This window comes from Ctenocephalides felis, unplaced genomic scaffold (assembly GCF_003426905.1).
Source record: "Ctenocephalides felis isolate EL2017-DRISC unplaced genomic scaffold, ASM342690v1 CF-g0.4_SCAFFOLD_01886, whole genome shotgun sequence".
Classification (NCBI taxonomy): Eukaryota; Metazoa; Arthropoda; class Insecta; order Siphonaptera; family Pulicidae; genus Ctenocephalides; species Ctenocephalides felis.
Window position 1 is genome coordinate 43449024 of NW_020538040.1, and position 18660 is coordinate 43467683.

The 18660-nt window shown below is 30.0% G+C and overlaps 1 protein-coding gene across 1 annotated transcript in view; it reads left to right on the forward strand.

The window, feature by feature from the left end:
- Positions 1–18660, forward strand: part of LOC113376531 (protein grainyhead) — a 461786-nt gene that overhangs the window by 379780 nt on the left and 63346 nt on the right. The window contains exons 4-8 of the mRNA XM_026616482.1: positions 728–922; positions 4559–4707; positions 4803–5046; positions 6406–6611; positions 17185–17347. Of these exons, the coding sequence (XP_026472267.1) occupies positions 728–922; positions 4559–4707; positions 4803–5046; positions 6406–6611; positions 17185–17347 (957 nt within the window). The remainder of the gene's footprint in view (positions 1–727; positions 923–4558; positions 4708–4802; positions 5047–6405; positions 6612–17184; positions 17348–18660) is intronic.

Here is an 18660-nt window from a genome sequence, read left to right on the forward strand (position 1 = left end):
TATTGATAAATACTTTGAATACGATAATAAACCTTTTTGGTATCCTACAAAAATTCAAAAATTTCATTCATAAAAATACACGGTTTAAATTTAAGTAATACTGGAAAAAATACTAAATATAAAACTGGGAATAATTACTAAATTTTTGAGATATTAAAAAAATATTTTAGAAGAACGTATTTCTGGAAACAAACATTTATAACAAGTAGAGTTATTGATAATTTTAGCTTGAAGCTTTTATTTGAAATGTGATGCTTTTATAAAAATAAGTACCAAATTATAAGTCCATTTTTTAAAATAATAAGTTCTATATTAAAGTTGATCTCTATCGTTGTGTTTATTGGTTAATCTATAATAATTATGGATTGATAATAACAAAATGTATGGGTTTTTTAAATTGAATAAAGCTCTTTGTCAAACCGTTGACTAAAAATTAATATGTTAAAAATCAAATATCAGAAACATAAATGTGTACATTATTAATAATAGAAAGAGAACTATAATATTAACTATATCCAAATTATAACAATTTTAAAGTTGTTGCGAACATCGAATAGTCTGCATCAACTCTCATTCTAAAACACTTCATTTAGCTCCTAGTAATTATTTTTTTTTTTAATATATAAAAGTTTATATTAAACAAAATTAACAGAAAAGATTATAATAATAATTATGAATGATAATATATAAGCAATCATTTATAACATTATTATTTCGTCCTTATCAGATCCTTGTCGTGACATCAAGCAACGGTGCCCAGGACCTCGTGGTCGATGTAGAAGATCAGCAGCAAATTAAAGAGGAGTTGTCGAGGATTCATTCGCCTCCAACACCTGGATCGCCATCTCAACATCAACTTGTTCAACAGCAACATAACGCGAATAACGGCGACATCAAAGGATCCGCGATGTTTTCGACACAGGTTAGAAGAAAAGTTAAATGTTAAGATAGAACAATTTAAGTTAAACGTTTAGTAACTGTTATAAGTGAAAAAGTCATTATTTTATTCAGTGATATTATAAACTTTTGCAAACGATAGTGAAATGGTTTATTTAAGCGTAAGTACACTTTTAGATAGAATATTTTGTATTTATTCATTTTTATAAGTAATAATAATTTATCATGTCTGAAATAGATTTGCGCGGATTAAATGTATTGATCGCGGTGTTTAAGAGCTTTTTTTGATATTTTAATGAGTCCTTAAAATTGCTTCCATATAATAGTACGTACTGCAAATATTTTAATACTAACAGGAAAATATATGTACAATTTTAGACGTTAGATAGTTAATGCTGTATTTTGATTTCTGACATCTTGTATGGTCTTTTAGACCTTTTACCCTGTTGTGTTAACAAAATTTGTTCTATTTTTTTATCCTATATTCATAAAAATTTCATTTATTACATTAAATTATCTACAACTACTCCAATCACCATTACATAATACAAATTTACAAAACGATAAGCCAAGACCTCAGCGATTTTTAGTTCATTGGAAGCGCCAAAAGACGCCGCCAATTCTTTGATCGTGCTGAGGCCTTGGCGGAACACGTTTTTTGTCACATCATGAATTCCCCTTGCGACATAGCACAAATTTTTCGTCGTCAGTCCTGTTATTGATATCCTTCCATTTTCGGCAGTGTAGATGTGCTTTTCATTAATCAGGCGTTGCACATTTTCAGGATTCAACCCTGTATAGGAATAAAATCCAGTGTGTTTAGTAATATGACTCCAGTCACGGACACTTCCTTCTTTTCTTAGTTGGATTTGTAATTTTCTTCTCATTTCTATGAAAACATTTTATTTGATAATTGGTTCAATATTAGTTTATTGATGGACTTGGATTCTAATAAGATACCTTGTAGTCGTCCTGTTATCGTGCTGACATCTTTCTTCCACTGCTCAAATATATCTTTGTTGGTCAGTACTTCTCGAACAACATGCACACCGTTTGTTAAAGTATTTCCATAATATTCTTTGTTAATGCTATTTAGTTCTGCTGTAACTGCTTGATTGTCTTCGGGTGTTCCACCTGAAAATTGAATATTTTATCAGATAATTTATTAGCTCATAAAATTAGAGAAATTTCAAATATCAGTTTTATACTTATTATTTTAACTAGAATTTTATTAGCCAAATATTACAATCGTCGGTAGAATTTATTTAGTGGCTAAATATTTCAATGCGCCATAGAATTTAGCATTTCAAGTATCAACAAAATATTTTATGAAATGACGTTTTATTTGATCTATGAATTTTTGAAACTTTTAGACAATATAAATATTTTCGCCACTTACGTGTAGTAAAACAAACAGCTCCTGTTCGTTCACCATACAATCCCATAATTCTGGAAAAGCTCACCGAAAATGCGCATTCCAAACCTTAAATTTCAAATAGCACAATACAAATAATATATTTATTAATTGTTGTATGATAATTAAAAATATGATATAATCTACTGTAACATTTTCAACGATCAAACAGATCAGAAATATATAATAATTTGGTTCTTGGTCTGTTTGATGTTAAAAATAGCATACTTGCAAGTTAGCATAACTTGTAAATTATCATTGATAAATTAACGACTGATAATAATATTGAATATATAAAGTAAAAAAAACTCTTCACCTTGTTCTAAAATGTGTCTCAGTGGGAAAGCATCTCGTTCGGGATCTCCACTAGCCAAACCTTGAAACGCCACATTAAAGTAAGGAAAATGGCCTTTCTTTCGAATCATTTCGGTAATTTGGATCCATTCATCTTGCGTTGGATCTGCTCCTGTAGGATTGTGGCCACAAGAGTGCAAAAAAATTATCGAGTGCACCGGCAGGTTTTCAAAATCTGTGAGCACACCTAAAAAAAATGTTTAAACTTTGATTTTTAAAAATCTTATAAAAATATTAAATCTATAACAGCCTTCACGTTATGTATGAGTTGTAAATTTTTTTATGATAACTTGTTGTAGATTACCCTTGAGATTAAATGTAAAATTTTCCGTATTCAGATATTTGTAACTGCCCACATTTAATCCGGCATGTGTGAAAATAGTAGAATGGTTTTCCCAAATTGGTTCTGGTAGATAAATTGTTTTCGACGCAGGATAATGCCTTGATAGATATATCCCTGCTATATACATCGCATTAGCTCCGGACTGAACATCTACACTAACCAACTATAATAATGGAATATAATTCATTTAAATTAGATAAATAATTACGATTAGATTATTATTTCACCTCTTTATTCTGAACACGTTGGCTTTCTTTTCCAAACAGTAAATTTAGCACTACATCCCGATATTTGTCTTCATTATAGTCATGTTTCTGATTCATCAGAACTTCGCGAGCTTTCTGTACCGATGGCATTTCCCAATGATTACCGTCATCATCTTTGTACTCACTTGAAACCAAATCGACTTGATCGATAACCGGTGTTTTTTTACAAACTTTTTCTATGTTTAATATCGGATTATTCTTTCCGCAATATGGTAACTCCTTAGACCAAAGGCAGAAATTGCATTTAGCGCGATCGAAGATTTTCCTAGGTGCTAATATACGTTCAATTTTTGATAACATTTTAAATAATTTTAGAATTTTTTGATTGATTCGCCATGCTGATTACTTGATTTTAAAACAAAGTATATTTGACAGTTTATTTTATTAACTGTCATATAATAAAACAATTTTGAGGTTGCATTTATTTTATTAAAATGCATGTATGTGGCTTTTTATGATTTATGCCAAAAAGTGATAGCATGCAAAAAAATTATGTATTTTCATAAAAATATATAAGATAATTATTTTTATAGAAATATATAAAATATTTTGTAAATTTATTATTTATGATCCACATTTGAAATAACAACTTAACTTATTTAAATTTACTTACGTTACGAAATATGAACTCAACTAAGTAGAAACAATAATATATTTGTGGTTTAGTTGCACTTTTTGTAATTAATTACAAAAAAATTGATATTAAAGAAAGTAATATTCATGTGTGAAAAATAATTAACTTTAAAACTGTGAATTCACTGAATTATGTAGTTTCATTCAAAGTTATTTGTTTTGTATAAAACAGTGTATTTTTCTTCGCGATATGGTTTACGACCATATATGTCTCACTATTATTTAGCTGCGACATGAAATTATTTTCCGCATTGCTGTATTATTTGCAACGGAATGCAAATTATTAAATAATAAGTTCTGCTTATTTAGATTTTTAATTAGTTATAGCTGTTAAGACATTTAAAATATATGAATATTACCGTAATAAGAACTCGACATATATAGAAATGTATTTCAGAAAAGTGTCTTTAGGTTCAGGTTTTCCGTAATAATATTAACATATATTAACCTGAAAATAGAAGGCACTGATATTCTAATATATTTTATATTATTTTACACCGAGTTCACAGATTTGTTTTATTTTTCATGCAGATACGCGTTACACAATCAGTTACGTCCTTTTGCATGTATCATGCATTTGTAATTTGTATTGATTCGGACATAATCTTCTAAATTCTTTTAATTAATAAAATATAAATTTTGATGTTTCAGCAGGTATTTATGTCCGGCTCGCAGCATGGTTCTGGCACTCCCTCGCCAGTTCCTTATACGGATCAGTATGGTCAAACCATAGGCCAAAATTATGTCGCACAAATTCGTCCAGGAAGTTCTACTGCATTTGTCAGCGATGCCTATTATAGGTAAGAAAAAATTCATTCAATTAATATATTTAAATTATTTTTAAATTAATTTTTTATTGAATGGCATATTAATTTGTGTTTGTCTATTTCAACAGAGATTATTTCCCCGCCTCTGAACAATACTCATCATCATTACGCCAAGCAGCCACACAATACAGTGGCGGCGGTGGCGAGCCTTGTGGACCTGCTGAAGGTGGTGCCTTCCCAATTTCAGAACGTTACAGACAAGCTCCTTACAAAGGTGTTCTGGCTGGTGGTCTAACGGTAGACTTACCATCACCAGATAGTGGCATCGGAGCAGACGCTGCAACGCCAAGAGATCAAAACGCCATACAACAAGTAAGGGTAATAGATAGAGGATAACATTATTTTTAATCATACATTTGTGAATTGACCAAAATTAAGGGGCACAACTAGTGTAACTGCCTAAAAAAGGTGATTTTCGGGAATTTATATTAAAAAAACTACTTAATCAATGATTTCAACATTTTAGGAATATATTTATACATGTTTTAAGAATACATAGTAAAATTTTTGAAGAAAAAAATTAAATATTTTTTAAGTTATCGTCGATCTCCAACGGCGCGACAAAAAAAGGCTCTTCATTGCTGCAGTGATTCCGGCCTTCTACGTGGATGAAATTAAGAAAAAAAATAATCTCGTTAAACTAGATAATATTGGCTGCAAAATGAACTACGATAAAGAAAAAAATCAAAAATTAACAAAATTACAGCGTTTTTTTTTTAAAAAAAGTCGAATTTTACCCAAAATTTTGGTCGTTTTTGGACTGCCAAAATTCTATTTTTGATCCGATCAAAACTTTTACGGAGAACTATATATAGAACATGTAAAAAAAAAAATTGATAGTGATCGGATCATTCGTTTTTGAGTAATCGCTGCAGCAAATTCGGAAAATGCTGTTTCGAGAAAAACGCGTTTAAAGATAAAATTATCGTTATACTATATACTGTATATATACTCTTTAAATGGCTGTAACTCAAAAACTATTTAAGATATCGATTTAAAATTTTGGTATGTTATTTTTAAAGGTATAACCTATCGAAATATGGAAAATTGAAAATTCGATTTTTTGAAAATTTCACACTAGTTGTGCCCCTTAATAACAATAAATAAAAGATAAATGCTAAAATAATAATTATGTTATCCAATCTTAAATTAATTTTTATTAATTAATGTTTTCCATATTTTTGGATTTTCGATTCTATTTCATCATATTGCAATATATATGATAAATGAAACAAACTTGGTTTAATAGCATGTACGAATAATGTTATAATATATTTATATAATTATTAGTCGCTTTAATTAACGCTCAACAGAATCTTATGTTATGCATTTAAACATCTTACATACGCATTCACGTATCTCTATTTTTGCTATCTCTCATAATACTATATCAAGTTTTTCATAGGATTTTTATATCACTCAAATAAAAATTATTTTTATATTATATTTTTAAAATATTTTGATGATTTTGATATTAGTCTGTAATATATTCATTTAATAAAAATTTTGCACACTATTCTTCCATGAATCGAATTGGAGTTTTAACTCAGCTCACGGATCTGCCCTAGGGCCGCACTAGGGATTACTACCGATTATATTCATTTAAGACTTGTGAGGCATTTTTAATTTTTTCTACTATATATAACTAATTTATCTCTGTTTCTATTTCAGTCATTCGATTATACTGAACTATGTCAACCCGCCGGATTATTAGACGGTGTTGTTCCAGTTCACAGAGGTGGCGGTACTGGCCCGCATTCCCCTGGTGGCACTCCACTTCATGGCCAGGCGCCACTTGTTGCACAAGCGTCCCGCTCGCGACCATGGCACGACTTCGGAAGACAGAATGATGCTGATAAAATACAGATACCTAAAATGTAAGTCATTTTTTTATATTCTATCATCGATTCATTAAGTTTCACATATAAAACCTAACCTACAAAACGCACACTTGTCAAATAACAATTTTATCTCAAGTGCATCTTTTTGATGTGTCATTGATAACATATACATGAAGTTAAGTTTTATGTGTAAAACGCCTGATCGCACATCAAATACATAGCCTTTTCACAGTTTTTACTACCAATTCATACAACGATAGGATCGATAGCGTTATCATAACAGTTCTATTTTATCGGAGAATTATCCCCTAGTCTAAATATAATGAAATTTCAACGACCCCTTTCAAATGTATTTTTTTCATCGGGGCAGTATATTATTACGATCGATACCCAATACGGACGCTTGGGTACTACAAAGTGTCAATGAAAATTAATTTCTAACTATATTTACGATTGCCGGGTGTTGGGTTCGCGACAGGCGACGCAATAAGCGTTTAAGAATTTGCAATTTATCGGTAGAGCGCTGAGATATTGCAGGCGCTTACATGTGCAATAAGACGATAAGCATGTGTTTGAGAATGTATTTTCATGATATAGGAATTTCTTGAGCTAAGCAGAGGAGATAGTTTACCAAAAATTGCATTATACATTACAGAAATCATTGCAGAATTAGACAGCGTTCGATTTGCTGGATATATGCAATAATAATAAAAAAAAATAGTAATTTGTCCGAAGGCAGGTCTATGATGTGAGGGCCACCACAAATCAATTATTCAATTTCTCTTACTTCCTTAGCATTCCCTTTACCTTCGAACACTTTCTTAAACATTCTTATGTATTTTCTTTACACACTTCTGCTTTCATGTTTCATGATCTTACGCTTTGGCTTTCAGTTCCCCGTATTTTCTCTTCTTGCGTAAATAGTCAATCATCTGCATTCTTCTTCTTCCCTGCCTTTCTAGTCTACTTATTTTATCTTCTACGACGTCGCGTAAAAGGCAATTCTTTCTGCAGAATGGATCCGATTCAGATTCCTTTTCTTTTCAATGCCGTGCTCAGTATAGTCCTTTTTTGCTCACTTTTCTCAGAACTTCTTCATGTGTTACCTTGTCTTTAATAATAAACAATATTATGCATTATTACAATATATTTTCAAATTAATATGACCATTTATTATATCCATGTTGATAAAAAGTTCGGTCAGTCAATACCATACTAAGAAATTAATGGCATACAAAAAAAATTACAATATATATATATATATATATATATATATATATAAGAATAATATAAAATTTAGTAAACAATTGCAAATTTTTGTTGTACATTAAATATATTTAAAACGTAGAATATGCAGTCATGGTTGAGTTTCGGATCCAATATGATAGGAAAATAATAATTAGGATGCTATAATCGCCAATACGGAACTTGTCAGTATGATTCTGCTTGTCAAAATATTAGCTCAAACAAAAATGAGCATTAATTTACTTTTATACCACGCCTTGTATCTTTTGTCGAGAGAAATTTAAATTTTTTAATTAGTAAAAGTTTAAAACGGATATAATGAATGAAAAACTTTTGTGGCTTGCTTCGAATCTCTAAATTTGATCTTAATTATAATATATTTTTAATCGTATCCGATGCGTGCACGATTCCGATTAGGTGCAAATTGCTCAACTGCGAAATAAATTAATGAATGGCTAACATCTAACTCACTCCTTGGCTCTGCATGGGATTCTCCTAATGCACTCGCCGACCGCTGATATATTCACATGGGCAAATTACTACATATATGAATCTGTACACCCGTGTTCATATATTCTATTAAAATATGCATCCGATATGCATGCGAGAGGTGCAAAAGTTACGATCGGGAGAATTAAACAGATGTTATTGCTTTTCGTGTCTATTTATCGCCGAGAGAACACAAATTCAAATGTCCAGTAAGCCAAATGTGATAAGATTATTTGCTCATATTGAATTATTATATGCCGGTATGTTTAGAAAATATCTACTTATTTATCTGTTCCGTAATAGGCTTATGAATATTATAATCAGCCCAATCATTTTTTTTACCGTAGCGCCTACTTTCAAATTGTTTAACATATAAGATTTGCTACTTAGTAGCAGGTTGTGTATACGCACAACGTGCATAAATTATGGGAATAAAAATATCAATGAGTTTACTATATCTTACGGTATTTTCAATTACGCCTCATTTTCCTCTACTTTGCTCGCTTTTTTAGATTCAAATTGCTGAGCTTTATTTTAGCTTTTTATCATAATAGCTGTATGGCTATAGTTTTTTCAATACCTGCATCTATATAATGAGAGCTTCTTGAATTATATGATCCATTAAAATTTATTTTTAATCCAAATTTCAGTGGAAACACTTCAATTTCATTCATTTACTTTATTTACACTTAAAAAAGTAACTTTATCAAAATTAAATTCATATTTAAAATAAATAAAAATATCCGATCGGATTTTCAAAAATCAAACATATTTTTCTTGCTAATCCAATGCTTGAAAATCCGTTGACTTTTCACATTAGAATCAAAGCAGATTCTTTTAGGGTGCTTGGGTGAACACCTGTTAGATTCTAATGAACTTCTAATTCTTGTCTTATTCTAAAATTTTAATGTAAATATAAATAAAAAAAAAACAAACACAGTAAAATTAATGAATAATGATAGTATTAATTAGGTGTTACCGATGTGTCATTTTTTGACAAGTAGTATTTCAGCTGCCGCGTATCCGTTGTCAATTCTGTACCTAATTTGATTTTGATAAAATCCAAACTGCGAACAAGTAGCTTCCGGGTTTAGTAGTTTTTGTTGTAGCTTCACTTTTATCTTCGAGTTCGGGTTTGTCGAGTCAAACATCCCGCGGCGTTATCTCCGGCAGTCCGCATCAAAAGATTGATATTACTCCGTAACGGCGGACGCTGTATTATGAATGTCGTTTATGTCGCACCGTTTGCCAGTAGAGGAATAGATCGACAAATATTATATTAAAATTTTAGTAATTAATTTCTATTGAATTATTAGTCATTATATTATAATAATGTCGCAAAGCATAAAAGAAAAAGAATTAAAAAAGAAAAAAAAAAAAAATTAAAAAAATTATCCCTATTTCTTGGTGCATAGTAAAAGCTCGTTCAACTCTTGTGAAAGACAAATTGCTTATATAAAATATTATATATATATATACACCTAAGTCTGTTTTTACACGGAGATTGGTTTCAGAAAAAGCCGTGTAAAAAAAACGTGTAAAAAAAGACATGGATCTTATACAAAAATGGGTGATTTGTTCCTAATCTCTAAAACCTATTAAAATTAGTGAAAAACAAGAATTTTCAGGGTATTCCCCTAAATGAGTGCTGTTCATATTTGCTTTGACCAGTAAAAATTGTTTGTACGCGCTAAGGGGGAATTCATTTAAATCTTTAAGCTAGTGTTCGCAAACTATCGATACTATCGATGGTTTCAGAGTTTTTCCTTTCATAAATACTTTTTTGTGATATGAACATACTTCGCAAAAATTAAATTTGACAAAGAAAATTTAAGTACATAAAATTTCAAATCGTGCTAAATGGAATAAAATCGTGTAAAAAAATTAAAAATATTCAATTTTCAAACCGTGTTATATCAAAACCGTGTACAAAAAGACCGTGTAAAAACAGACTTAGGTGTATATATATATATATATATATATATATATATTGTTTACCCGCCGATAAATTGAACCAGGTTTCACTGAAGATAGTCTTGTGATATAATTGGTTCGTTCTTTGAACAATATAATTGCTCAAAGTCAATATGAACCTTCGTACCCCGCTCTATCCCTCATGAATATATTGAAATTTTAATTAAATTTTATAGTAGTAATTCAATGATCTTTTAACAATTATTAGAGCAAACTTTTTATCCCGATTCGGCACTGTTTCATTTATACCCATAGACAAAACTTAGCCGAGCGTCCATCAGGAGATCGAACGTGAATAATATCAGACGTGTGTATTTATGAGAGCTCATTACGTTTTATGACATGGACGTTTAATTAAATAAAGCGTGCAACGAGGGATTTATGTCTATAGGAGATCGGAATGTATAGGTTTTGTACAGTCGCCGTTCATGATGGATGAATATTATGCATATATTGACATCAATATAAGACTGCGTGCACGAAGATCCCATCTCGCACGCACGCGAAGGGAAAAATTTTATTTTAGATTTATGTCTTCGGCTATTTTCACTTGGAATTCTATCCTCACGGCTCACTAAATGCGTCTTACAAATAGCGGTCAGTACTTGTTACTTAGAAGATTTTCTAACTTAAAAACCATTTTTCTGAAGTTTTATCCTTACGTTTCTATGTTACCTGTCAGTTTTCCTTATCTTTTTATCAAACTAGTTCTCACCAACGTGTTGATAGACAACTCATCTTAGATAATTTTTATTACCGTCTCCTTTACACGCAAAATGTGAGTTTCTTCTTACTATGTGTTCTAGTAACCTCTACGTCGCTATTACGATTTAATTAAATATTAATTAGTTGCAGTTAAGCGCAGCATAATTAATTCTTTATTTTACGCACGCACGAACAAAAAAGATTTTTTGCGAAACGTTAGCAACATTGTATCCTAATGTCATATAAAAGCCGAGCAATTTCTACGAGAACGTTGAATGAAATGCGCGCCACTTCACAGTTAGTAAACACGCAGCTTAAAAGTTTGGTTTAATGGCTTTATTAAACAAATTTATGCTGGGGTATTTGGTTTTTGCCATAAAATTATATAACTAATACATCATTAAAATATAATAACGGCGTAAGGATTTTCTTCAATGTATTTAATCCTAATTAAAATGTTTGCAAAACGTATCATTATCTGGTCTAAAGAAGAAGGATATATGAAAATGATAGGGGTGTAATAATTTTCATAATATTTAATATACCTTATTATGAAATTAATTCTGTGCATGGTATAGATTCATGTAGTGTTTTTGCGACATAAGATCATAAACGCGTCTTTAAAAATAATCTTTTCATCATTTAGTACCCTTGTATAAGAAAATGACCACCGCGATGAAAATTACCGATACTATCATTGTAAAAAAACTTCGTTCCACTTGTTTTATATAGCAATTTTATTTCATTAGAATACTTAGTTTTTGTTAGATATTTTGTACTAATTTCTCTTTCTGAGTAATTATATACACATTTTAGTTAATTATAAAAATGCTAACATTTATTAACATTTAACAAGTGGCACACTGAACAAACGTGTCTTTTTATGCGTTCGTATATGAAAATAATTGTATTCTTGTAGAAGTAATCAAAGTTTTTTACCCCGCACGTGCAGATGTGGATTTCGTTAGACATAGCTTTAATGAGTTCATTATAAAGATATGCGCTTGAAATGGCACGCTTACGAGTCGGTAAAAACACCGACGCGGATGTGAATCAATATCCGTTTGGCAGGAAAAATATCAGAAAACTCTAAGAAAAAATGACTTCGACAAAAAATTTGTAACAATTTCTACGCATATGAAATTGCAAAGTAACTGGCTGTCGGAGACCGATGCTCTTGTGCAATAATCCGACTTTTATATCCCATAATTGTCCCTTTACAGAGACATGTTGTATGGCCTTTAATAATCACCTCTCGAATCGAACGCTGAATTGATTAAACTTCATAATAATTAAAGCTTGCAAGCTCTCCCGCGAAGTTTTGTAAGTCTTATTTCACTACCGGCCGAAGAGAAACTGTTTTCTATTAATAAAATAATCGATAATTATAAGACGTGCCGTACAGGGGTCGAAGAAGAAAAAAATTTATGGCGAACCTCACACAATGTTGCCCCTACATGGAGGTTCCGTCCGTTTAATCTTTGTGTGTATAAAAGCCGGTACACAGGTCTCGCAGTGCAGCCTGTATAATTATTTCAGAAATGTTATTAATCAGCATTTAGATTCTAGTGATAAACTCAATTTTGTGTTTGCCATGCGGTTTATTGAATGCAACACTGCAATACACTTAGAAGGCGGGAAAACTGAGGATCGGTAAATTTATATCATCGATGTTAAGTTACTAGCATCAACGTAGTAGATAGTAGATCTGCTGTCAGATGATGTATTGCATTTGCTTCCTTATTTAATGGTATTTGAAAACACATGATCATAAATACTCCATTGATTTTATTGAAAAAGTGTTGATATATTATTACGTCGTGCGATCTGCATGCAACACACGGTGCATTATTGTTTTACATTTACGGTTTGTCGCCACTACTGGCATTGAAATCACTCGGTACAATTTCTTATTGAGGCTCTAAAATAGTTTCATATTATTTACTTAACAAGCTATCCTCATCAATTTAATTCTATTCTTTATATCATATATTATATTCACTTACTTTTTTAATTTAATTCACCCTCAAATTGAATAATTAATTAATTTTAATAATTCATCAATTTATTTGAAATCTTAAGGCTTAATCAAAAATACGTTTTCATTACCTACGAATATAATAATGATCGCATGCAAACTATAAACAGTCTATGCAGATATATGCCCACTCTAACAAACCCATTATTCTTGGGTTGTTGCATTCGCCTATTGACAATATTTGCCTCGGGCTAATTGTTGTAACGTTTCAGAAGTTATTGGCCGTCGGTTCATTAAAGAATTGATTGAATTCATTTAGGTAATCACTGTCAGATGTCTTTTTAGTAGTTCCTTTTGTATTGGAATACATACTGCACCAGCGATTGAAAACTAATAGGGCGACTCTAATTGTTCAAAATTTACTTGGAAATTGTAATGTTACATTGCCACCTGAATAGTCACTATTGATAATAATAGTTATTGAAAATGATAATTTTGTATTTGGTGTGAATTAAATTTTAAATTGTTACTAAAATCTTATGTTATTAAGGAATGTTACCAAGATTATTGGAATTCATTATAATCAGAATACAATAATTTTTTAACTCTTTTGACTTGTTAGATTAGATTCAATTTGAAATGCATATTTTTTTAATGGTTTCATTATTTTACTACTATTTATATTTACAAACAATTTATAAACAATGAGTTGCACTTAAAATGCTAATAATGAGTATGATAACCTAATTAATTACTATACGTCCAAAAAAATATTTTTCATCTAAATGATTTGTTAAAAAATGTATTATCACGATTCGTTTACACTTAATCTATGTTAGAAATGTAGTTTATTCATAAAAAGTAATGAATTTTTTTGCTTAACAATATTTTAAAATAGAGCTCACTTATAAATTAGTGGCCCGATATAACATCGTTTATTAGACAAAATTATTGATTTTTAAAATTCTTTGCTAAGTGTAGTTGTAATCTGTATCTAATACTTTACACTTTACAACGCTGTAGGCATAATAATATCAGTAAATTTTACGATTAAGATCGCATATTCTCAGGAATGTGGAGCAATAACCGATTTTCTTCGTATATTAAATTATTTATTAGTAAATAATTACTATTAATCACATGTTATATCCAAAGATTGATGGAAATTCTAGAACAAATATATTTATTATTTGTTTGATTTTGTAAATATGACCTATTCTAGAATGAACGAAATATTAATTTTATAAAATTTATTCCAGTCGTTCAGGGAGGGTTCGATGACTAAATATATATATATATATATATATATATATATATATATATATATATATATAAGGGATATAAAGGAATTGTATGAATGTATTCATTCAAATGATTAATTAGTTTATAAATATATGCAATTTAGGAATTAAAAGCATTTACACAAAAGAATAACGAGTTGATTACGGTTTTAAGAGTATTCGCAATTCTTGATTGAGTTGCTTCGTTGTTAAATGTGCCCACAAATATTAGTCATCGTACGCACGAGTCAAAATCTTCATCAGTTTAATTTTTCCCTCAGTCCTCAGGTGTGGGTTCTCCACCGTGTGGGACTGCCCTTACCCGGTGTGTGTTATTAAAAAGTAATACATCATTTCATTTTGCGTAAACATTTTGTTTCTCACCTTCTAATTATATATCCTCCGGTTTTTGTTAATTGCATATGTCTCCGTTTGAAAAATGTTACTTATTAAAGCAACTGCTTATTTTTACGCAGATGTCTGGCAGATGAACTTGTTTTATTTGAATATTTATGTAAAACGCCTTGCTGAATATTATTTATATTAGATTTACATATGCAGTCACTTTGGCGACGTAACTATTTATAATTAAAATATTTAGGTCGAATCAATTAGTCAATTATTTTTATATTACACATATTCGCATTCACCACAATTTTTGTCGTTATGAGTAAATATATAAGAGAAGATACGAGATTTGAAATTATATGTAGGGTAGAGCGGGATTAAAGGTTTTTGAATTAGATTCAACATATTTTATATAATCTTAATAATGCTTGCTTTTATCTGGGTGGGATAAAAAAGATCAACTGGATCTTTAATTTGGCAAAGGTGTAAACGTGATCGTTATACCTTTCCACAATTGACTTTATCGATAATTATAATAATATTTATTTTTGTGCAACTAGACATTTTCCGATCTTTACCTTTTTCTCTTACCGTAAAGAGTTTTCTTCCTAAATTCGATTTGTTATTTCCCTTTATCGTTGTTATTGTAGAAACATCAGTCATTTATGAAACCATGTCTCGGATTTCAAATCGATCAATTACCCGCGAATAAGTTCCGGTATTAATAGGCACGAAGTGTAGCTAAAACGTGTTAAACGTTTGACAAGCAACAAGATGCAATATATCTTGCAGAGGAGACACGTCTTTGCATTAGAGAAAATTTACAACATATAATACAACTTTCTTCTTTAGTTGTTTATAATAACGATGTTCTTGGTAGTATGTTCAATGCGGATTTATTAGAATACTAAAATGTTTATTAGCAGACAGGAACGCGTCACAGGACCGCAGGGAGAGGCGGAAATATATAGTCACATTCTACCTGATACAAAATTATTCATCATTTTAATCAATTTTCTTATGATAGAATTTCCAAATTTTTGATAATAATAATTTATAACACTAACAAAGTATGGTGTATCCTTTTTTACCCAAAAAGGACAAAAAACAAATGTCACAACATATACGTGCCACAAAAAACAAAAGGGCGCTGACTCAAAGCAATATAGGAAACTTGTTCGAACAAACATACTTCATATTTTTCTCTCATCTCACCCTATCTCAGAATCAGTGTAGTTTAGGTGTTATGAGGACTGTATACATTGTAGCTATATTTTCATGTACCAAATTATTTTTTTCATAACTTCAGTCGTCTTTTCAAGTCATGTTGTTTTTTTTTCCTTGCAATAATGGTTACCTAAAATCTTTTACCATTTTTTTAAATTACGGTAGCCTTCTAATTTATGTATTTATTTCTGAAATACGGTTCTGTGAGTGCAATCCGATTTAAACAAATGCCTGGTTTTGCAGAACTCACTACTGGTATATTATTCTTAACAGTATACTTGTACTTTTACATTCTATTCGTTACGCGTAAATTTCTCGCAGATTTGTTTTAATGTAAATTCATGTGTTAGTCATCAATCATATGCATAAGTATTGATTACACTTTCATAAGTGTTCGATCAACGAATGTATAATCTTAAGTGATAATAAACTTGCTTATAGATGAGTAATATACAATGAATAATGCGAGCTTTCGTTGAGGTGCATTTAAATTTTTGAGCCAAGGGGATAGTGGATACACATTCGATGTGTAATACTCATATATATTTTTTTAAAAAAACTAATATAAATGTTAATCAAATTTTTCATATATTTCTCATTCATGCCATAGATCTCCATAATTCATAAGACTGAAACAAATGCTTCACCTCTACTTGAACAAATTTTTTTTGATAATAATGAAAAGTATGTTGAAGCGATTTTTACTTGATATAAAATTTGCAGAATCTTAAATGAATTAAAAATATTTTATGGTAAATATTATAACAAATTATTAATACAGTTTTGCCTAGAAACATGTCTCATTTCTCAGACGCCTGTTCATGACGTGATTATAACTAGTTATATGAAAATCTTCGATATTTATAGTTACCAAGTTACAAATTCATATTCTGTCAATTACTGTTCTAGTACGCCATTATACAAACTATCCATTGACTTTTAATGCATTCCTAACAGTGTTTTTAAAATATCCGTTCGAAGACTATATTAATGATTACCTCTATGAAATTAATTTTAATCGCTTATTAGTTAGAGTAATAAAATTTTATTGTTTTTCAACTTCCTATTAAACAGAAGCTTAAATGCGTTATTAATGTTAACTTGGTAACCGACTAGGCATTATTTTACTATGAGGAATTTCTAAGAATTTTCTAAATATGAGCGAGTTACATTTTATTAATAATAAGTATCATTAAAAATAGGTAATGTTTTTGAAAGAGTAACTGATTTCATTACTTCATATTAGTATAATAATATAAAACATTTATACTTTTCTTAGTTCTTTTTAATTTATAAGGCTTTACCAATAGTTTCCTCCGGATCATAACATTTCTATTATTAATGTTTATTCTATTTTTTTCAGATTTTCAACGTGTGGCTTTAAATATCATCTCGAAAGTCCAATAAGCAGTTCCCAAAGGAGAGAAGATGACAGGATCACGTATATTAACAAAGGACAATTTTATGGAATTAGTCTCGAATATATACATGATCCAGATCAACCACTAAAGAGCCAAACCGTTAAGGTAAGATATTCATTTTTAAATCTAAAAATTTTTAGATAATTGTTCAAGTTATCATAGGGCATACAATTCTGGCTCGCGTGAAATATTTTACTACTTTCTAAGTAATACACATCGAAATTAATGAAGGAAGGAGTTATATTTTGCTGCGTTATAATGAAAACTTACAAGTTCCGCTTTTTTAAATATGTTACATAAATTCCATGATAAAATTCGAATATTAATGAATTGTAATTTACACTTCTTAGAATACTTGCATCTTGCATCTATTTCTTTTACTCTTTGCCGGTTACTTGTAAAAATTTTGTACAAATTACATCGTCAATCGTCAAAATCATATGAATCAACAAACCCCAATAAAAATTTAAAGTATATTTATCAATATTTTAATTTTTTCTAATATAACTTATTAACATTAAAATTACAGTAACTTTAGCTTATTATTATTATTAAAATTTAAATAGCTTTTAATGTAGAGGCAGATCTTACCTCTGGTGCATTATCTATTTGCTTATGCAATTATAATACATTTTTTGCAAAATTGAACATCTACATACATATCTCGAATCCAAGATCAATTTAATAGCCTAATAAATAAATAAAAATAATTTAATGCTCATTACAGTTTAAGAAAGTATATAGTTTCCTATTCAGATTTCATTTTCTTAAATTAATAGGAAAAGCTTTTGGGACAGAGTACGTCAAAAGTATTTGTACTTTACCTTTCTACCTTTCTTGGGTTTGAAACCCTTGATCTATTGAAAGAGACTGTAAACAAGCATTTAATGAATTTTTTATTAAGTAAATTACATTCATACGATATTGAAAGAAAAAGGTCCAGACCATTAAAAGTCATTAGATAAATTCTTATCGGAATCTATGTTCGTTTTAAGTAAACACATCAATTCTCCAATCTCCTTTATGAGGCTATTTGTATGCACATTGGTTATCAATTAAACCTTTTTGATCGAAAAGATTTTTTCATCGGCGATAAGTTTATCTCCTACAAGCGGCGTCGTCTTTCGTAGTCTTTGTGAAAGTTTTCCCGTTTTATCGCGATTTATACTTGAAGTAGGCGGGTGAATCGTTGTAAATTGTTAATGTTTTCATCTACGACGCGTACAACATGCTTATTAATTTTCTATACAATTTTCTATAACAACTTTCTACGAGACAAGCCGACTTTTATAAATTTGCATGACATCGAAAATTTTCAACATGTGTGACAAATTTCAATTATCTCTGTCGATGTATGTTACCGTTAGAGCGGACGGCGCGAGGTGTTGCGTGGAGATGATAGGTTCAGATACGCGGAA